This window comes from Scleropages formosus, chromosome 6, assembly GCF_900964775.1.
Source record: "Scleropages formosus chromosome 6, fSclFor1.1, whole genome shotgun sequence".
Taxonomy (NCBI): Eukaryota; Metazoa; Chordata; class Actinopteri; order Osteoglossiformes; family Osteoglossidae; genus Scleropages; species Scleropages formosus.
In genome coordinates this window covers 6,202,272-6,225,351 of record NC_041811.1, presented here as the reverse complement: position 1 = coordinate 6,225,351, position 23,080 = coordinate 6,202,272, and the positions used below count along the sequence as shown (strand labels likewise).

The following is a 23,080-nucleotide window of genomic DNA, read 5'->3' as shown; positions in this document are numbered from 1 at the left end:
GCATTAATTTAAGTGTATACACTTAAGGGGAATGCTTATTAGGGGTTTAGAGGGGGTCTAAATCAGTTTTTTAGGGGTAATTTCGTTTTCCGTTGTTTTTCGACTTAAGTCGCGCCCTTTGGAACCAATTAACGACGTAGAGCGAGGTATTACTGTACTTAACTCGTTTGTCAGTACTGGAGTTAACACAATTGGGCATCACAATTTAGGTGGATTTTTTTGGGTTCACTGCAGTGTAACATAATGGCTGGCAAGGTGAAGTCATTTTCCCAGATCACTGGTGTGAATGACAAGGGCTGATCCACTGGTGCTAATTATACCCATTGTGTCCCATTTTTCTTCTCATTGGTGTATAATAAATGCCTTTTGTTGAGTTATGTCAACGGATCACTTCAACCAGTCATAGTCTTGTATGGTGGTTGACCACAGGGCCTCAAAATGTTTTGTCTTTTTAAGTTGTGGTGTTGACTTAGGTCTAAGAGGGGAAGTGGGCTGATTCTTCTTCTGTTAAGCCTTTAAGTGGTACAGGTACATGTGAGAAGTACTACAGGGCTCCTTAGAGAGGGGATGCCTGGCCCAATTCTTTGAGGCTCTCCTAGTTAAAGTAAGTGCTATTTTAAGTAACCTCATCTGGAGCTGGACTGCAGTCATTGTGAGAAGAATAATTTCAACTCCAGCATACACCACTACAGCTTGTACATTCCAAAGTCTGTTGTAGCTTTCACATCACCCCATACTGCTTTTTGTGATCTTATTTTATGGATATTTAAGAATTGTTTTTATGTGTATGTATGGGTCATCATGAGGTCCCTGGACATAGACAGCAAACTAACATTATTGGCACATGTCATCTGTTAATTTAAAGCTGAAAAAAGCTCCCTGAGTCACCTGCCATCACAGTAAGATGGGCAATCCTATAAACTGATTGTTTTTTTTTTTTGCCATCATTGCGTTATGTCCTTCCGTCTTGTTGCAGCTGGGAAGCTGTTTGAGATGATACTTCTGCAGCAGCCTCCCCTGTCAGAGGTCATGCAAGTATAAAGCAAGCAGAAGATTGCTGTTGCCTTTGTTGCTTCTGCTCATGCAGTGATGATAATCATATTTTCATCCTTCTCTTCTTGTGTTTTGGAAAAGTCCGGTCATCTTGAGCTCGGAGGGGAGAAACCAGGTTTTCACAAGAACGCTGTTCCACTGTTGTTTCACTCAGTGATATACTGATACCAGTCATCCGCTGCAGTTCTTTGTGAAATTTCCTCTGTGAAATAAATTACTAAATCTGCTTAAAAAGTATCTATCTATCTATCTATCTATCTATCTATCTATCTATCTATCTATCTATCTATCTATCTATCTACAGTCTGATGCAGTCTCACGAATATATCCTGAAACTGTATGAATGGAATCTTTCTGCTGCTACCTAGGTGAGTACAGATGCTGAACAGTAAGCTGGGACTGTTCAGCTATGACTCTAGAGACTCGAGACCAGCGAGGAGAGGAGGATCCTGAGTACAATGTGGGGCCAAATACTACCTGCCCATGGGCCAGTGGAGATGAGCTCTCTACATTCTATGCCAAAGCCTCAGATATCCTTTGTCCTTGTGACCATATTCAGTTTTTTTTATCAAGAACCAGAAAATAGATTACAACCAAGATTGGTGGACTTCAAACGTTGTGTTTCTGAGCTTGCAGCAAAATTGGTTCTGTCTTGGTTAATCTGCTCCTTCTCCAACTGCCTTACGCTGATCCCAAATCATATGAGGAACTAATAAAAAAGAAAGCGTCCTTTGCTTCTGAGGAACAGTTAATGCTTCATAACAATGTTTTCCTTGATATTTTGAGCTGCGGGGTAAATAGACCCAATTGGTGATGTTACCCAGTTCACCACCACTTCAAGGTCAGTGATTATAACAAAGCAGGATGATGGCACTGAATGCTTTTAATATTTAATAAGCAATTAAGAAGCCCAGCATGCTCTGATAGGCGTCTCTGCTGGTGTCATGTTTGCTGTCGAGATTTACTACTCTAATTAAAATCAGGGGAAACTGATTTGCAACTGAATGACAGAAGCGCATCTTCTGCATTGGAAACATTTCTAAGAGTGCCCATCACAGGTAACCATGAGATAGGAGATAAGCCACATGCGGTTCTGATTAAGGATCTAATCTCTGGGGCTAAAAGGCTGTCTGGTTGTACTGTTCCCTGTTATATGAGCTGTTTTTACCAATATACTGAGGTGTTACGAGATATTAAGCAGCAACTTAAACTCAGCTCAGACCTCAGCATGCTGTGCGTTAGCTGTACTCTTTAAAAATACAAATAAATTGTTACTATGCATATATATAATAAAACATGCACTTTTTATTTCTATTATATATTTATTTTCCTGATTAATTCATTTTCAACAGCAACTTTGGGTTCGTGAACGTTTTTTTCCATTAATGATAATTTGACAACTGTATAACAGTTCCCTGCTAAACGGTGATTTTGCAGATTTGCTCAAGCCAGTTAGGCAGGGAAAAATGTCTGTAAGTAAATCAGTGGAATTTCACCCACATGTAATGCTGTGGATAAAGCCATTTGACCTCCCTGCCTTTAACGATATGTTTCCATGGGTATCCATGCAAGATTCGTACTTCACATCCACTGAGAGTGAATGTGCGTTTTTTCATTACATTTGTTCAATTATTTCTATTAATATGCATAAATATGGAAATGGAGTGGCATAGTGGCACAGCAAGTAGCGTTGGGACAGCACCTGGGTGGTGTGAGAGGACTCACCGCTCACCGCTCAGTCTGTGCATTCTCCCTGTTTCTCTGTGGGTTTCCTCTCACAGTCCAGTTACATGCTGTTCAAGTGGACTGGGGACTCTAAATCACCAATAGGGTGTGAGTGATAGAAAGAGTGTGTGTCACTGGTTTATGGATGAATGACTCATTGCAATTAGTGTATCTAGCAGTGTAAGTCACCTTGGGTGAATACGGTGTGGGTTGATGGGTTAATAATACTACAAAGCTTTCACTGGGAGATGCTTTGGAGAAAAGGGTCTGCTAAATGAAGCAAAGTAAATGTGTGAACAGTATGTGATGACTGTGTGCCCCATTTTGTGCACTTGTCCATAAATGTTTGCTGCTATGAAATATTCAACACCAAGATAAAAGGAATACATGAATTTATTGAACGACTGAAGCTCAGTTTAATTCCTCTCAGTGCCACAAATATCAGATCTTGCATGCGTCACTCTGGCTGAGACTAATACGGAATCTGTTAAAGTTATGTTTTTATTTCATTCATTCTACAACTAGTGGCACAACAGGTTTGACCGGGTCCTGCTCTCTGGTGTGTCTGGGGTTCAAGTCCCGCTGGGGGTGCCTTCTGACGGACTGGCATCCCATCCTGGGTGTGTCCCTTACCCCCTGTGTTGTTGGGTTAGGCTCTGGTTTGCCGCGACCGCACTTGGGACAAGTGGTTTCTGTCTGTGTGTGTTCTACAACTTTCCACATTTTATTTTTCTTCAGGTTAAATGAAGAAGAGTTTGTTTGTTGACTGACATCCTGCCTAACTGTAATAGCTATGATTTTATACATGTGAACCTGCTTGTTGGGCTGTTGCCATATGTTCATTCTCCCTGCCTCCTTCCTTGTTTCAGTTGAATTCCCCTGCAACTGTAGCAGTGAGGGAGCTCTGGACCCCGAGGACTGTGATGGGACAACCGGCCAGTGCTCCTGCCTGCCAGGCTACATCGGCCTGCAGTGTGACACCTGCGAGGATGGCTATTTCAACAACGGCTCCACCGGCTGCCTGCCTTGTGGCTGTGACTCATTTGGTGCCGTGGACCACTTGTGCAACAGGTGAGAGCCACCCATTGTCCATTTGGCCCACATATGCCGATCACATGATCATTACTTTACTCCATGGGATAATTAGCCAGGGTGCAACAGTAGGGCCTCTTTGGTGACTTGAAGCTGTATTCAACACATTGTGTTGTAGTTCAGTGCACGACTGGGTAATTCTCCAGAGTTGTTCCATATCTGTCTCTGGTTTTGAGATGGAGCACTTCCTACAACATCTGCTGGTCTTTGGCTACTTTCCCAGCTGTCAGCGCCTTTTGATTTTTTTATTCCCTTAGAAGACCTATTAGACTCAGTACCGTCCTCCTGTGTGGCAGTCCAGGGTGTAACAAGGTATGCCTTCGGCTGTGCGAGTCAACAGTAACAAGCGTGCTTTTGATAGCACCTGTTCACAGACGAGTGCCTTTTGTCTCACCGACAAAACCAGATCCCCTGCACCATTCCGTGCACCTGTTTTACCTGTAGTCACCTCTTTTCTCCAGATGGGAGTGACACTGTGTCCCCAGGCGGTGTGTCACAGCTCTGCTGGGACAGTTTGGACTTATAAATAGAAAACAAAAAGGAGGAAAAACAGCAATGAAAAGGGGAGACATTGTAATTGTTATCTGTTTTGCTGGAAGGTAACTGTATTCTGTTACCCACTTTCCAGGATGTGTTCCTTTCTGTGTCAGTGTGTGCCTGTACATGTTTGAAGTTTGAGTTAGAAAATTGAACAAAGACTTACTGGTTACCAGGTGCTCTAAGGCCATATGAAGGACCAGCAGGAAGTGCTGTCAGCACAGCTCCACTAAAGCAGTGAACATTGATCTTAGTCATCTTACATACCCTTGATGTTCACACATCAGTAATCTTTGTGAACTTAAACAAGTGCTTCTCCTAATGACCACCAGTTAACAGTTGACCTGACACAGACAGAGCAGACCATTAAGGGAAATGAGCAGAGGGAGTGTTACTTTGATGACATTATGAATGCCCTGAGTCAAGAGACATCCTGCTGCTTTACCAGCTTTTGGTGCACAACAGAACAGCAGGGATGGAGATGGCAAATGGTGGAAATGGAGAGAGGGAGGGCAGAGGGGAGGATTAAACTCATGTTAAAAAAGACCTGCAGGGTTTCAATGCCTTGCAGTCAAGAAGAATCTAGATGGACACAGTAGAGACTATCCAGAATCACCCCAAAATAATAGTCATGCAGTTCATGTGCAGCGTTCCCTAAACATTTGATCAGTCTGTGATGTTCCACTTCCTCTGTTTGTAACTCCATGCATCAACAGTCATCTTAAACTTTTCAATGGAAATAAACAATGAAGAAATTGAATTGAACTCATCAGCTGAGAAGCATCTTGAATATGGCCGTCTTGAGCAGATATTGAAATTGAGTTTGGTCATTGTCATAAATCTGTGGGTTGAATGGGCTTTGCCTGTTTTCATTTACCACCTTCCACTTTAATCCCTATTCTTCCCCATTGCTTGGTAGAAAACAGACTAGATGTGAGACACTATGATTTGGGGAACACTTTATTTTGGGAGCCCAGATACATCCAGACCATCATTCCACACATCCAGCATTTTCCTTCACGCTGTTCTGCTCATGTGGACTCAACATGTTACTCTGCCCCTCCCACACAAGATATTTCCTCTTTTTGCTCTGTTCCACCTTTGACACATCTCAGAAATGATCCTGACCATCTTTGCTGAAACTTGGAAACAAATGTAGCCATCTTTGGGGAATCTCAGAAATAAACCTGGCTGTCTTTGGAGAATCTGACAAAAAAAAGTACCGTCTTTGGCAAATCTCAGAAACAATCCTTGTCATCTTTGATGGATCTCAGAAACACGTCCAGTCATCTCAGTGAGTCTTAGAAATGAGTCCAGTCAACTTTTGGGAAAATTTCAGAGAAGAGACTGGCTCTCTTAGCGGATCTTGGAAATGAGTCTGGCCATCTTCAGCAAATCTCAGAAGTGTGTTAGTTTGTCAGTAAATTTTTTAATACAGTTGAAGTCTTTTAAGTCCTTGGGGAATGCTGATTCCAAGCGTACATTCACAGGGACATTTGAAGGAATTGTTTGTGAATGGAATGTGGGAGAGTTAAAGAAAGAAGTATAACCACTCAATGAGTCATCCCTTTAGTACCGATTACAGTCATGTTTTGCATTGTAATTGGGATTATAATAATACTGAATTTACCTTAAAGCCTTTATCTGGAGAGCAGTTCATGCATGTTGTTTCACAATAAATTGTAATGTTGTTATTGTGCAAAGAGGAATAATGGAATAAAATGAACATTTGTTTTAAAGTATTCATGTGGCCAGCAGTCACTGTCTTCATGTTAAAAACAACACGCAGGTTAACACCTAAAAGCTTTACTGCGCATTCAGCTTTAATAAGCATCTTTATGAAATTTTGTACTTAATTGCTGTGGGTGAGGTATTCTAAATATCTGATGTAAAGTGACCCAGGCTCAAACCAGATACCATCACGATTTTGAAATGAATGACCTGCAATATGTTGCTCCCCAGGGGATATTGATGTGGTTTAGCACTCAATGTTTGCATTCTGATCTGTACTGAATGCACTATAACCATGTAGAATGAGGTGTCATGAGCTAAAGGAGGCAGAGGGGGACCTCTGGATGTGCCTTATTCAGAATGCATTCTTTACACCAGTGCATTCCTATGCAAACACACAGGTTTCCCACACTTGCTCTCTAATTGATCTTAAATTAATTCATGCACAATTAAGCATATTGAGAAATTAGTTAATCAGCTAAGCCTCATACCCTGAAGTCACTCCTCCCCTTTGCTCCCACAATACTCAGTATAGGCTGAAGGGAGAGGTCGCAAGACTCACCTCGCGACCTCGACCACTGTGGCCTTTCCTGCTCAGACTGTCTGAGCTCTTCTGGGCTCTCTCCACCAGACGGGGGACCTGCTGGCTTACACAGATTAGGGGGAAGATCCCCTTCACTGTGCATGCTCAGTGGGGGTTGGGATCCCTGGGGGTCTGGGGGATGTTCCTGTTCCTGCCACTGAGAACCTACAAGGGAATCCTTGTGGGACTATCCTCTGATGTTTAAACTTGGCTACCTTGTGTGGATTTAAACCACAGTTCCCCCAGGTTATGACTGAAATGTCAGTTATCACCTTCCTGTGATGATGTTGCTAATGGAGGAGTAAAGCAAAGATTAAAGTGTTTCACTCAAGAGTTAGTTTAAAATGAAGTTGTCTCATAGATTTTGTATGAGTCTGCTTGAGCTGGCAGCTTGGGATGCTGAATTTGTTAGAATGGCTGTACATTTATTTATTTATTAGGCTATTCATGACAGAAGGGGAGTGTGATGGCGCAGCGGGTTTGGCCTGTCCCTGCTCTCTGGTGGGTCTGGGGTTCAAGTCCCGCATGGGGTGCCTTGCAACAGACTAGTGTCCTGTCCTGATGTGTTCCCCTCCCCCTCCCCCTCCAGCCTTGCTCCCTGTGTTGCCGGGTTAGGCTCCGGTTTGCTGTGACGCTACTTGGGACAAGTGGTTTCAGACAATGTGTGTGTTTGTGTGTGCTATCCATGACTATAGAAAAGATTGTTCATACTGCAGGTTACTAGTGTCACGCTGCTTATACTGACTTCAACTGTAAAAAGCAAAGCACATTTAGTCCAATCTGTCATAACATCACAAGTGAAGGTAAAATATAAATCCTCAATTTCAGAAAGATTTTGCTGCTGAAGTGGCCTCTTTGAACACACCATCTAACATTTTCATCCATCATTGTTGGTGGTGTGATTTCGGTCACTTCCCGATGGGAGTCCTTTTTCATTCTGGACACATTTGGTTTTACTGTGTGGGTAATGAGAGCCTGGAGGGGGACAAGAGAGGAGAGGACGACTACATTGTACATGTGTTTTTGTGTTTGACAGCACTGTCCCGCCCCCACAACTGAATCAGTACCCTGAGAAACTAATTATAGCTTGTTGGTTTGTGAGGAGGCAGCTGTGGAAACTGGATAGTTTCATCTGCAAGAGCTTCTGCATCCTACATCATGAACTGGCTTGGCAGCAAATGCTGGTGGCTTCCTGTTGATGGAATGATCAACAGGACGATTACTGTAGGCGTTCTAGTCCAGATCCACTTCATCCTGTCCAATGTGCATGGAGGTGAGACCAACAGAGATTTGTTACTGGAGAGGAGAGCTCATGGGACTGGTCAAAGAGCTGGTGTCTGGACTGTTCTGTCTGGGCTCTTGATGGGATATTGACTTGACTGAGGGTAAAGAGTAGCCCTTGTCAAATTTAGTCAATGCTGCATTACTCACAAATTTCTGTTACGGTGTACAATGGCTCCTCGTGTAACAGTCGAGTTACGATTTACAAAGATTCAAGCACTCAGACGGAATAGGATGTGGAGACCTAATTAATTGAACTTATGTCTGGCATTTCTGAGTGTTGGTGATCAAAAACAAGATAATGAACATTGCATATTTGCAATGAGATCATTCGTGATGAGACCAGTGAGCATTAAACCGTGGTTTGTGGAAAGAAGTTTCCCTCTCGTTTTCAGTCATTTAAATTAGTTTTAATACTCTATCTCAAAATTCATACAAATCTTTAACAAAACAGCTAACATAGTTTTTAAAATTTATTATTTCTATATATTAAGTTTTTTAAAGAACCTTACTAGCAAATAAATCGAAGGATGCCTGCATTATTAACCTTTTATTGATTGTGACTTAGTAGTAAAAGTAACTTTGCAACCAAACAAATTACAAACAGACTTCTGGTCCCAGTTGTGTTTGTAAGCTGTGGAGGCAATTTCTTGATTTTTCTTTTTTTTTTTTTTTAAATGTGAATTCCCAGTTACCAGTCTGGAGAGATTTATTGTCATGTTTCCATGATGAAAACCGTAAAAAGTATTCTCATAGATGATCTCCTAAAAGGAATTGTTTAATGTATACTTGAAGGTCTGTGGTCAACACCTTTTCACTATTTAAAGGTATTCTCCAAAAAAGCTAGCTGTGTCCCATGGAATAAACAAAGGTTTACTAATTTGATGCTGATTGTGAAGGAGAGTTTTGAGGAGATGTGGAAGCCTGCTGCATTCCTGCTCCACCCGCAGTGTTAAAGAATGGCAATTAAGCCAAGCAGAAGTCAAGCCCTAGTCCATAATTACACTCCAGGGTGCCAAAAAGGTGGCCACGGAATGGTGGTGCTGGGGCTTCCATTTGCAAAACAATCCTCTAAAAATGTTTCTATCTAAACCCATCTCTGTTTGAATGTCTAACGCAGCAGAAATACTTGTAAACTGTGCTTAGCACAGCGCATCCTTTGAAGAACAAGTTTAGCAGGAGAAAAGTGTGGCTAGAATTCTGAGCAGTTTTTTATTTCACTGTGTGAAAGGCTCGAAATATATGTTGCCCTTAAAAAGGTTCCTTGTGGAGCTTCTTTTGACTTGGGACCCCTGCATGTCAATTCTGAACCATATGAGGCAGGTGTGTCAGATTGTTGGTCACCTGCACCTTTGCCTTGTCCCTGTGCCTTTCCTGTTGGACCTGAACAATGTCTCTATGTGAGGACAAATGCCATTTTGGTTTTTAATCATTCTTTAGAGGTTGACACTCCCAATTACAAGCAAAAGCTCACACACAGTCACAAAGACACGCACACAGAAAACTTCAACCTCATTCTCGTGAAGACGTTGCTCCCATTGTTCCCCCACAAGGTCAGAGCCCCTCTGGTTATACCAGTCTGTTTAGTTACTGCTGAATGCTCAGCCTTTCTCACATAACCACCCCAGTGGTGTTTGTCTGTGGGTATGATGCACAGCGACAGCAGTTCCTCAGAGGAATCACATCACAGGCTATGAATCAGAGCTATAATGTCCCACCTGAAGCATCTGACCTATCTTTCATGACTGCAAATTGTGGTCTGAGGAAGAACCCCACAACACCCAGTTGCTTATTGCACCACTGAGAACTGTAGACCTTCACCAGCCAATATACTTTCCTGGCACATTTCCTTCATGTCATTCTGTTGTGTCTCCTTCCCAGAATGGAGGTCAGTCCAATGTTACAGTGGGCCTCCAAAAGAAGGCCCAGCAATGTCCTCCCCAGAATCACACCCCACACCATGGTATTAAATCTATTAAAGCTATTAAATCTACTGTTGAGAGCACCACTGAGTACTAGATGGAATAATGAATTCAATGAGAAAATTTATGTTTCTTATCCCGTTACTTTCTTTCACTCACATAATAACATACACACAAACATGCACACAATCCATATCTCGGTGAGTTTATTGGATGGATTCCAAAACCAGAGCAGATGAACCCATGAAGTAAATTACACAATCTGTTTGAACTGGGTGTCCCACTAATGTGTGTCACTGGGATTACCAGTCATTCAGCTGTTTTGTCCATAAAGCGGAAACCTCTAACGTGATCTTATCATAGGGAGGGGGCTTGGAAGTCATGGGAAGCCCTGCTGTCACAAGGGGCTTATGTGTGGTGTCTGGGGAGAGGGGTGCACACGCCTCACAGATGAGCCCGTCTCGTTTCGGCGTTCAAAAGTAGGATAACACGGTCTGGGTGAAACAGTAAGCTGAAACATAGCATCCCTATTGATGACTCCTCCGGGGCTTCCTCGACCAGGGCAGAGAAAGCGTGAATGGAGCGGAAGGCATCCACATACAGCACGGAGGGGAGTGGTTGCTAGGCAACACTAGTGCGTAGCCCCTGTGGAAACACTGAGACAAGAGCCGGTGGCAAATTAAGAAATGAGGGCAGGAGTGATTGTTGGACGGGTGGGAGTGGGGGTGGAGGGTGGTCGAGGGTGGAAGGATTTGGGGGCTTTGAGGGAATTGTTGTAGATAATGGGTCTTGGGCTGGAGGGGTTGTCAGCGCTGGAAGGGAGCAAAAGGCTAGCAGAAAGAATATGCTTACAAAGCTAATATAGAGGCACATATTGGAACCCTTTAAAGTTTAAAATAAGTTGTAATAAAGCAAAATGTGTTGTTGAAGTTTCCTCTGTTTGAGTGTGAATGTGGACTTGTACATGTGACAGTGCTAGAAATGGTGAGGCTGCCTGGGGGCGAGGTCTACAGGTCATCAAAAAACCTCAGGGGTCTGTATGTGATACCTGTGGGTCACATGAGACCCTTGCTAATCCAGATAAGACCCCCTCTGGTCCATATGAGATCCCTACTGTTCCGTATGAAATGTCTGCTGGTTGACATTTGCAGGCTGAGAAATGCAAAAACTGAGTTCATGGTAGCAGGTAGACCTTAAGGTCAAGAAACAGACTGAAAGGCTTTTGGTTGGCACCCATCTTGGACACATTCCCACCTTTGAATGTAGCATCTGGAAAAGATGTCTTTCCTGTAGCATGTCTTTTAAAGCAATTACTGCTTGTTGTATCCCAGGTGATGGTGTGCTCCTGAATTCACAGTTCTAGCCTGCAGTCTCTCCTGACCTCCTCAGAGCAGTGACAGTCACAGTGGAGTGAACCCATGTACTATGAATGAGTTATTTGTAGACTTCTCATTTGGCTGTGAAGTAGCCTAATTACCACAGGTTTTCAGAGCATTCTGCTGCATCATTGCCACATAAGGACTGCTGTGAGATAAGGCTTTCAAATGCTTTGACATGAACTCAGGGAAGGAGAAGATTAATTACTTCTCAGTCCTTTCTGAGAGTTTTAGAGGTTCTAGCCTATAAGGTTATCCCTCTGCACTTCTGGAGTGGATGTCTTTGGTAAATGGTTCTGGAATAGGTATCATTGATCAGGGGTTCTTGAATGGGTGTCCTTAGTTCAGAGTTCTGGAATCTGTGTCCTTGGTCAGGGGTTTTGGAATGGGTATCATTGGTCAGTAGTGCTGAAATGGATGTCCATTGTCACAGGTTCTGGAACTGTCAGGTGGCACAGTAAGTAGAGCTGCTGTCTCACAGCAGCTGGGTAGTGCGTGAGGATATGAGTTTGATCCACGCTCAGTCTGTGTGGAGTTTGCATGTTCTCTCTGTGGGTTTCCTTCGTGTGCTCTAGTTTTTTCCCACAGTCCAAGGACATGCAGTTCAGGTTCACCCATAGCGTGTGAGTGACAGAGAGAGTGTATTCCACTGATGTAAGGATGAGTGATCCATTGTAAGTAGTGTATCTACCAGTGTAAGCGACCTTGGTGAATAAGGTGTGAGGACTGATAACACTACATAGAGTTCATTGGAAGTCGCTTTGGAGAAAAGCGTCTGCTAAATAAATAAATATCATTGTCACCGGTCTTTCATCTGCATTTCTGGAATTTTCTACATTTTCAGTAGTTCAGGAATGGATGTCCCTGGTCAGCAGTCCAAGAATGGGTGACCTTCAGTAGTCTATGCCTGCAACATTGTCATTTGTGCTTACTATTTGCCCTGTAGAGTAATGAAGCAGTGAGTCTGACATGTGGACAGGCTGTTCACACCAGGTGCTGCTATGAGTCAGCCAAGGAGCATGGCTGTTGAAATACTTTAACATGTAGCATATTTCCCTGGAGGCAATTCCAAACCCTTAGACCCTCTACATTCTGTCAAGCAGACATTCTACCTCCTAGCATGCTGTCTACTTTAGCCCCACCTACCAGAAGCTGGTGACATGAAGGTCTCTAGCTCAGCTGATTACACTAGCTCTCATCTAAACAAGTGCAGATTGTTATATAAAAGTATAAAGCACACTGTGAGCAGCTTTCTGGTCTACTGTTTGAGAGAGCTACACTGAAAGTAGAACATTTACTGTGAAGCAGGGAGCTTCAGTCAGATGGAAACATAAAGTGTTACTACATTTATTTGCCGTGATGGACCTGTTTGACTACATATAACAGAGATAGATTGGATTCTCGCCTCTTGGGGTGTCATAAAAAGATATCCTAAAACTGAGGAAGCACTTACAGGCCAACATTGGTAGATCATAGATGTATTAAATATGATGATGATGATGAAGGGTGCATCCAACAGCAAGCCTCAACCTTAACACTTCTGCTACTTAAATGAAGTTGACATGTGAAAAAATAGAATGGGTCTGGGAGTCCTCCAGGTTGCCTCTTCAAAATTCTGATGACTTTGTAGAAATGCTTACCTTTCACACTCAGGCAGTCTTAGCCTGCTGGTCATCCCATTAATTTGCATTTGAAAAGTGAAGCTAGGAGCAATCCCATGATTAGAATATTGATTGACCCAAACTTCTTTTTTTTTTCATTTGCATTGTAACAAAGTCTTAAATTCACAGAGTAGGCCATCATTTAGTAAAACCTGTAGATGCTGGTTGTCTCCAAGTTCCTTGATAGTTTTGTTTTGTCCAGCTTCATTTTATCCAGGTTAATCAGCTTCAGTTAAACCTTAAGAAAAAGATGAGTCACGCTGCTGACTTGTTGGCACTTGTCTGTGCTGCTGTGCTGTATCAGGATGTTCATCTGCAGTGTCAGGCTGACATTCCGAATACCAGGCTTCTGGAAGGATGGAAGTGGGATGGCAACTTCTCTGTCTTCTGGAGAAGGCATGCAAGGATTTTTTGTCAAGGAGCGGAGGGTCCAAAGTAAGAAATGACCAGTTAATACTCAGAAGCTTATCACTGTCTAGCTGGTAAGTGTCTCGCAGAAAGTCAAGTTATGTGTATATGAGCTTGGCCAAATCTTTTTTCCTTATCTTGTGTGTTGAGGGGGATGTGTGGCGAGAAACTGAGGCACAAGGGCTTAGCTGTGTTTTCTGTGTTTTCTGTGTTTTGTGTGTACCAGGCCATGCTTTGGATTTATGTTCTACTCAAACAGTGTGTTTAGTTTTAGTTTAATTTAGTTTTAAATGCAGGATTTTTTGTGTAACGCTTTTGTAAAACCACCGCAACGAGAAATTTTGGCTCAGTACAGAGTACAGCCATGTTCGCTGGTGTTATTAAACTGCTCCTTGGCCAAAGGGCTCCGAGAGGTGAATGTGACCAAGAGTGACTCTTCTGCCATTAGTAGAGATGTGCCACATAAACATCAGTCATTGGCAAGGAACATCCAATTCATGTAACAAGACCTCCTGTGGAATCCAGATGTCGTTTGAAAATGAACGTCTTTATCTTGATTACATCAAACTTCCACCATTAACCAACCTCATCTCACCAGCAAAACTTTTACTGCAGATTCCGATAGCCTTGAGTTGTAATAATAATAATAATAATAATAATAATAATAATAATAATAAGTGCTGACACATTTATCCAGTGCAACTAATGGCCATCCATTAATCCAAATACAATATGCTGTCAATGTGATCTTTAATAATAAATACTGATTAACCAGTGTTGTATGGTTGAATGTGAGATTGTAGAATTGCATAATGATTTCATCAGCCTAGTGGTTGTTATGTTCATCATCTTGCTCTCTCATTCAATGTAGATCTCCAAGCATGCCAAGGGTTAGCCCTAAACATGGGTCATCCGTCCTCTTAGACAGCTCATGGTTCTGCGGTGGTTACACATTGCATCTCAGTGGTCAGCGCCTGCAGGTCAATGAAACATTAATGAGTGTCTCCTCTAGCACCGTCTCCATCGAGGTCCCTACCTTTTAATTGTTCTGCTCATTAATAAACCAGAAAAGAGCCTGGTGCTGTTTGTGTTCATCGGTCATGCTGAGCAGTGCTTTGGGCTCTTGACCTTGATCTGTCCATTAAATACATTATTTATGAAGCTGCCAATCTTGCCCATTTTAGGTTTATACTTTCTTGCACTCTCCAAGGTACAACAGCAGTTCTGTGTTCTTTCAACCCTCTGTCCATCTCTATATCCCCATATGTCCACTCTTGCAATTGCAGAATAAATGAAGAAGAGTTACTTTCCTTTAGCCTTGAGGTGGTGCGGTGGAGGGGGGGAGCGCTGGCTGGTTTTAAAGAATATAGGACAAGAATGACAAATAGAGCTCTGACACAGAACTACGCTATGTACTGTATAACCCGTGTTATATAAGACAGTTCAGGGTCTAGCCGCTGATATTACTGCTCCTAACGTGTGTGGATGGGCCTGAAACTGCCTTATACAGGAAAACATCTCATTCTTGCTCAGTTTCTCCTATATCTAGACCTGCTGAAGATGAAGTCCTTTTTTTTAATCAGTCTAGTAAGTCCCTGACGTCCTGATCGATCCTGCAGTGAATGAGGTCTTGGGTTCAGGAGCAATCTCACATAGCACATGCATGTGGACATCCATGCCACCATTAATCACCTCCGCTGTCATGGGGACAATGCCTTGTTCAGCCCCCAGCATCCCAGTGTGTGGATTCTCCATTTCAGTTAATTTTTAAATAAGAAAGGGAAAAGGCCCATGGAGGTAGACCAGGATTCTGCGAGGCACTAAGAAAAGCAGGGTGCTGTTGGAGGTTGTGGAATTGCCCCGAGCTTTGATGTTCACAGGGTTCATCAGAGAAAAGTAGCTCAGAAACAACATCTCCAGGCACAGAGACCAACATCCATGTTCTGCTCTGAGTAGAGCGTGATTCTGCCTGTTTGGGCTTCAGGATCCAGTAAAACCCTGAATATTCTGTCAGACAGACAGCGTTGTGTGCCGAGACATCGCTGATCCGAACCCTCTTCGTCTCTCAGGACAAAGAAACCATTAACTTGGCTGTGGGACGCTGTGACGTTATACAGTCGGCAAGGAGACCGCCTCCTCCTCCCTCTTGTCCAGCGCTGGACAGCGCCTTCTTGTTGTTCAGATGTAATGTCATTGGGAGTCTGGACCCAAATCAACTCTCTAGCGGTTCTTTATCCTCGCTCCTGCCCTAGGGGCCAGCACTCGAGTGCTCCTAAAAGACGGCCCTTGTGGTGCTGCTGATGCCCCAGCAGTCCCACTGATGTCACCCACTCCCTCCCACAGTGCTTTGGAGCCTGGTGCAGCTGCACCCCGACGACAGGGCCCTTCTTGTGTGCTGGTGAATGTCACGTCTCTGAGGGCCTCTTTCATAGAGGAGGGAGAAGACCAGTCCCACAGACCCCAGCCCATGGGCCTCGGACTCATGGCATCAGACCGCACAGAGAACATACACTGATTGCTGAGTGCCAAGCAGCACACACTAGAGACTATTAACATACACACTTGTTTCGAGTGAAGAGCACTGAGATTATTGACATAAAGGCTGTAGAAGGAATGTATGCGTAAGGAGGGAGATGCCAAGGAAGGGGGCAGTGGGGGACAACCCTTTGGCCAGTGGCTACAAGGGTCCATTTCATTAAAAATTAATTTCCAATTTTTATTTGGATGAGTCAAATTATAATGCTGTAAACATTTTGGAATTTTTTTGCTGTATGAGTACACATTGTGGTAAAATTGTTTATTGGACTATTCATTTAAAAGGGTTGAAAAAAGTTTATTTTTCATCGCAAGAAGTCTGTGTTGGAGAGTACTGCCATCTGACAGGTTGGTGTGAAGCTAAATGTCAGCACTGCAGACGGCACACTCTAGCCACAAGCTTCTCACTTACCCATTTATTGCTGTTTTGAAGTTTTTTCTTTTTATTATTTATGTCATCTTTGCCATAGCATTTCAAGCTGATGCATAAAAATGTACACCTGTATTGCACATCGGTAGTAAGCAGATGTAATAAGCTACATAAAATCTAATGAAAATTAGTTTTTCATTAACACTTTTTTAAGTAACGAAGCCATTTCTGTGGTTAAGTGGCCGTAGAAATGACCAGGGAAGAAACTGATTCTCCACCCCGGGAGTAGGAGTTGGCCATCATCATAGCATGTCCACAAGCTATACACCTCAAAACACGTAGAACGATACACGGAGTGGTGACAGGTCCCTGTAGTGGCGTGCTACCCCCTTCTTGTCTGTCACCCCATCCTAACCCCAGGACAGCAAGGTGTTAGTTAAATGGTTTAGCAAACCCACAAGATATAGAGAAGAATACTTATGTGGACATGTAGGAAGCAGTCAGTGAACGCCTTGTTTCTTCAGCAGCTCCTCAGTGTCGTTCAGTGTAAATGCTTTCACATGGTTTTTCAAAGTGTAAAAAGTGTAAAAACTGAGTGTGTAATTTAAAAAAAAAATGTTGGCATATGAGTGATTTGGCCATGGCCAAGTCATGTTCGCATCCTGAAGCCGGGCTGGAAAGAGAAAACCTGCATGGCAGCAGCGATGGAAGCCCAGGGGACAGAGAGATGGTAGACGGCACATCACGCTTAGGACAGCCAAGTGTCAAAGGATGCTGTTGCCGTGGTTTCATTAGTGCATAAATATTTGATGCCAAGACGGCGTGAAACAGGATTATAGTACCTCATTATTCACTCAGGATTCTCTTGGTTTGGCGGCAGGTGTCTGGCGTTTCGTCGGCAGTGGAAATATATAAATAAAAAAAATGAACCCCGAGGTAGATCAGAGTGATGTTTCGGGGTTGGACAGATGAACTGATTGACAGGTCAGCGACTATATCCTGTCTGCTTGTAAGTATGAAGCAACCAAAGTTAGCCTAAGGAAAGGGGGCTGCAGTACTTCCATGGATAGTAGGGTGGATGTGTTTTGCCTTATTGGGGTTGTGTGTTGTTAGGAAGACAAATGTCAATATTAAATATATTGTTATTATGACAGTATGGTCAGCACCTTTGTGGAGGTTACAGCTTCAGATTAAGCAGTGTCCCCAGTATATTAATATTATTTCCAGTGTATTTGCTAAACAAATGAAAAATCACAAGTTCAGACTAGAAGTTCATCTAAATTAAATGTGTGGATACTTCTTAAAATGACTTAATCCATATATACATACATATACTGGGGGTGGCACGGTGGCACAGCAAGTAGCGCTGCTGTCTCACAGCGCCTGGGTGGTGCAAGAGAACATGATCTTGATCCCCGCTCAGTCTGTGTGGAGTTTGCATGTTCTCCCTGTGTCTGCGTGTGTTTCCTCTGGGTGCTCCGGTTTCCACCCACAGTCCAATGACATGCTGTTCAGGTTCCCCCATAGTGTGTGAGTGTCACAGAGAGAGCGTGTTTCACTGATGTATGGATGAGTGACCCATTGTAAGTAGTATATCTAGCAGTGTAAGTCACACACACACACACACACACATTTTCAGAACCGCTTGTCCCTTACGGGGTCACGGGGAACCGGAGCCTAACCCGGCAACACAGGGCGTAAGGCCGGAGGGGGAGGGGACACACCCAGGACAGGACGCCAGTCCGCCGCAAGGCACCCCAAGCGGGATTCAAACCCCAGACCCACTGGAGAGTAGGACTGTGGTCCAACCCACTGCGCCACCGCACCCCCCAGTGTAAGTCACCTTGGTGAATAAGGTGTGTGGACTAGTAACACTACATAGTGTTTGTTGTAAGTTGCTTTGGAGAAAAGTGTCTGCTAAGCAAATAAATGTGAATGTACTGTATATGGAATTGTAGGAGAAATAATAAAAGCTGGCAACAATGCTTTTATTCAGCATCCCTTTGAATCCAATACACACAAACACATACATATAAATAATTGTGGGTGACTGCAAATGCTTGGTCTATAGTTTTTGTTTTCTCTTTTCCAAATTATGATAAGTAACACAATACATTTACTTGACACTTTTCTCCAAAACTATTTACAATCATTTACCCGTTTATACAGCTGGGCAGTTTTACTGGAGCAATTTAGGATACGTACCTTCCTCAAAAGTACTGAAGCTGGGTTTCGAACCTGTGGATCCAAAAACAACAGTTCTAACCAATACATTACCTGCTGCCCTAATGCAATAACAATAAATAATAACCTAGAGGATGCACATTAGTTAATAAGCTGTTATTGTAGTATAGGTAAAATAGTTACACCATATTCTGCCTCTGGATCTAGTCACTAGGTCCCACTGATTCCTTCATGTTTTTGGTGAGTGCCCCTTGCCTCTCCAGGTCACTGGTATGTGGTCATATGACCTGACCCCCTCCCTCTGGTGCCTGATCACAAGTCTGCCCGGGGTGCCTCTTACCAGGCAGTGTTAAGGGAGGAGAGTATGTTTGGAGGGGGCTCAGCAGTGAGGCAGGCCAGCCCCTTGGTTCCATGGCCGGTGAGCAGAGGGTGTGCCAGCATTGCACTTGAGTCTGCCTAATCCCATCCCCGTGGATTTCATGAGCAGTCCAATGTGAGGTCCAGGACTGGTTAAGTCTGGCTCCATGTCTAAGCTGGTTGGAGCAGATCCAGACATCTCTAACAGCTTCCAGATTTTGATTTCTTTGTTGTGAAAATGTTTCTCATTACCTCACCTCCATGTGTACCAATTTACCTCTGACGCACTGTGATACGTAGACCCTCACGTGTCAGCAGACCGCGTTGGCAATTTGGTGTGTCTACAGCACAGCAGAGAAAACATTAGACGTCCTGGCATTGTTTCGAAGATCTTGCAGAAACCAAAGCCTAAAACACAGCTTATGGCTGCATCTCTTCCTCATGACACTGGGACAAACTGTCACCCAGTGTCAAGCCTGGAAATCTTGGTGTAACTGGAAGAGTGTAAGTGAGTTGTAAATTAAGATTCCTTGGAGAACTGCCAGCATGCTCTTACTACCCTATTGCTGATCCACGGCGACCTTTTCCACCACACACCCTCAGGGGCCTCCCAGTGTGCTTTGCGAGAAACACGGAGCAGATCACAGTTGGGGTGTGACTCGCTCTGGAGATGCCACCTGATCACATGGCCCTTGTTAGCATTGGAGATGAGGGTGGGGAAACCAGCCTGTTTGCATTTAGCAGATTCTTTTCTCAAAAGCAATGTAGGATTTAGGAGAAACAAATTTGCAGTTTACCAACAGACAAAGAGGTACAGATGAAAACGTGATTCTGGAAGCAGATTCTGTTGCTCAAATACCACCGTTTTTGCCAGTGCCCATCACACGAGTAGCTGTATACAAATTGATATGAAATAAAAATGGATGGGTGGGGTAGTCCTAACTAATGTAGCTGTCAGGAGATCAGAACAGAAGTGGGTTCCGAAAGAGATCTCTTTTGAAGGGGATTCAGCAGCCCTGAGGGAGAGAGTTTGCATGATCTGCATGGCTGTTGCTTGCATTTCGGGAGCAAAGGGTAAACATGGTTACATGTGAACACTCCAGTCTGAGACGAATCTCCAGAGGATCTGTTTGCGAGTGTGTCCCAAATAAGACTCTGCAAGACCTACTTCTGGAGGTCTTTGCCTTTAAAGACTGCTTTGGTTAAACATGTTTGTTGGGGTCGTCTAGGTTCAACCAGCTGCCCCTGTGTTGAAGAATTGATTCCAGGAGGGGTGAAGGGTGTCTAGCAGAGTGCCTTTTTCCTTCTTATGACTTTGACAGCCTGCACATCATGTTCGTATGAGATGGTACCAACACAAGCTCTTTACAAAGTACTACGTGGGGATTATTGCTAACCCACCCTTCTTTGCTTCCCAGCATAAACACACAAACACGGATATATCTTGTTTGTAGGAGCTTACTGTGCAGTCGTATTTTCTGCTGAACTACGTTGCGCTGCATCCCGTTGCTAGGCAACGACTCCGGCCAGATTGCGATGTGTATATTTTCTCCATACCAAGTTAAAGGAAAAAAAGGAAAGGGAAGTGATTAGAATCCCATCTGTCATGGAGCTAGGAGTATGGAGGAGTGCCCCCACCCCCCATTGCTCTTTGTGGAGTCCCTGGTGATCAGAGCTGGTAGCCAGCTGGAGATGAGGAAGCGAGGAGGAAGCGCCTGCGCTGGATCCAGCTGTACCATGGTGTGCACTGCCTGTACTCGGCACTGTGGGCTCAAGGACCTCAAATGTTTGAGGTGTGATCAAAAAGTTCTAAGACATCATTTATTTTGAAGGGTACAGACATAATTTTCCCAAGTGTACTTGGAATATTATCAAATCTCCTTCCTTTCAGCTTAATTTCCTTTTTTTTAAAGCTTTTTATTCTCCGCCAAAAATTCTTGAATAGGACCAGCAGCGTGTGAAGGAGTGTTGTCATGGTACCGAACCCATCAACTCTTTTCCTGTAGCTCATACCGGAATAAAATATTCCAGATTCCACACCCTCCCTCTTCACCCAACCCGTACCGTGTGTCTTGTATTCCTTTTGCCAAGAATAAAAATTATTCCAAGCATCCATAATAATATAATGGCAGAACTTACATCACCAATGAAGACTTCCAGTACTACTTCCCAGAGTGGCAGAAATTATGGAAAAATGCTTATCATCTGGGTAGATTGTTTTGAAGGGGAGAGGAATTTTTTTTCCCCTGGAGCATAGGCAGGTACATTTCCTTTCAGCTACAGGAGGTTGGTTTTACTCCCATTTTCTTTACGTTGGAAGTTTTTGTTTTCCTCTCCTCAGTTGTAAGACGGAGTGTTTTAAATCAGTACATTAAACTTCCTTCTGTTTTGTTCTGACTTTGCTGTCAGGACTTTCACTTATGTGTCTGCTTTGTTGTTCTGTGTCATCTTACTCTTTTTATAAGAGCTCTTTATAGAAAGCAGATGAATTGACTAAAAATTATGTACAGATGAAGTGAAGTGCAGGAAATCTGAGAATAAAATTCCAAGTCTGATTGTCGGGATTGTCCCCAGGATCTGTTCGGCAATGAAATGTCCTGAAGTTGTGCAATGTTACGCTTTCTCTGTTTTCTGCATCGCTTGGCCTTCACGTTACCTACTCATCATGGTGGAGGCTTGGGACTAGCCTTGTGCTAACTCAGTACTAACCATGTACCAATCTAGTCCAACGTGGGAAATCTGGTGGTTCGCAAATACAAATCCCAAGGCAAAAACTGCTGAAGCACAGTTGTTTTCGTTTGCCTTACTGTCTTACCTTTACATTTATTCATTTAGCAGATGCTTTTCTCCAAAGCAACATACATCTGAGAGAAAAAATACAATGCCTTCTTCTCTTTCACACTCAAGAGCATGGTCCAGAGCCATTGTTCTGGAAGCACACCATGGGTGCTTGTTTTCATTCCTCACAATTGAGTGCAGTTAGGCTGTTATAGAACTAGCATCTATTTACATCTATTTACAGTCACCTTGCATGTTTTAAGGATGACCATTTTAATGCCTTGATTGTTTCAGAGGTCAGCAGACAGCATTAAACACATATTCAGTAAATGAATGACATGATGTCCAGTTGTGGTTAAAATGCAACCAGCAGCTCAAATCAGCGTGATGAATTGATAGGTCAGCTGGAACAAATACCGGCATAAACAGGGGGTTTGATTAACCCTTTTCAGTTTACACATCACTAACACCCCACCCTCCCAGGGTGGTTTTACGCTCTCCTGTATGTTTGACTGTGGTTGGATTTTCTTTTTCTATGTGATTGTTGACTATTTCTATATGATCGCTGTTAATGTTGATATATAAAATGTACAGACGTGACAGTCACATGACTCCTCTGTTTGTGTATCTTGGTGTTTTGCTGTGTCGGTCCAGCTTGAGCTCACATTGACATGTTTAAAGCGACAACAATACTCACACTCCAAGAACTTGAATTTCCAGATTCTGGGATTTGAACTTGGTCACATGTTCTTAACCACAACACCCTCTGCTAAGTGATGGGGTGTCTGTGTAGCTAATATTGTAACCTTGGATATTGTAAACTTCTCAGCTTCATACTACATCGTAATTACAGCAAGGCAAGTTGCTTTGGATAAGAGTATCTGCTAAATTAATAGATGTAATTGTATTATTATTATTATTATTATTATTATTATATATCTTTTTAAATTGTCATTACTTTGTGGAAGGGGTGCGGTGGGCTTGGCCAGGTCCCGCTCTCTGGTGGGTCTAGAGTTCGAGCCCTGCTTGGGGTGCCTTGCAGCAGACTGGCATCCTGTCCTGGGTGTGTATACCCCCCCCCCCCCCCCCCCAGTCTTGCACCCTGTGTTGCTGGGTTAGGCTCCGGTTCGCTGCGACCCCGCTTGGGACAAGCAGTTTCGGACTGTGCGTTATTTTGTGACATTTTTTATCTAATGCCTTGTCAATTGACTTGCATGGTGTCTGAATTTCTATAGCAGTGGAATGGGAAAATGTTTAGTTTCTACATAAGATACTTGTGAATTTCCCATTTATACAACTGCGTGATTTTTACTGCAGCAGCTCAGAGTAAGTTCAGGTGACACCTCTAACCACAACGTCATGTACTGCTCTGTGTCTGGCCCTCCTTCAAAAGAGCTGCTAGGGATTCTAGTGGATCCTGCTAAGGTTTGCAACAGAAGTTGTTCAGGGTTTGAAGATCCTTCCTCACCATGATTCATCCTTGCTTT

At 43.4% G+C, this 23,080-nt stretch overlaps 1 protein-coding gene across 2 annotated transcripts in view; it reads left to right on the top strand.

The window, feature by feature from the left end:
* Positions 1–23,080, top strand: part of LOC108922607 (multiple epidermal growth factor-like domains protein 9) — a 59,702-nt gene that overhangs the window by 18,616 nt on the left and 18,006 nt on the right. Inside the window, exons 1-2 of one of the 2 annotated variants that reach the window (XM_029253043.1) lie at positions 1,682–1,894; positions 3,648–3,849. In XM_029253043.1, coding sequence (XP_029108876.1) covers positions 1,867–1,894; positions 3,648–3,849 — 230 coding nt within the window. In that variant the 5' untranslated portion in view covers positions 1,682–1,866. Of the gene's footprint in view, positions 1–1,681; positions 1,895–3,647; positions 3,850–23,080 lie in introns of those variants that run through there. The other variant, XM_018732830.2, reaches the window with a different exon arrangement.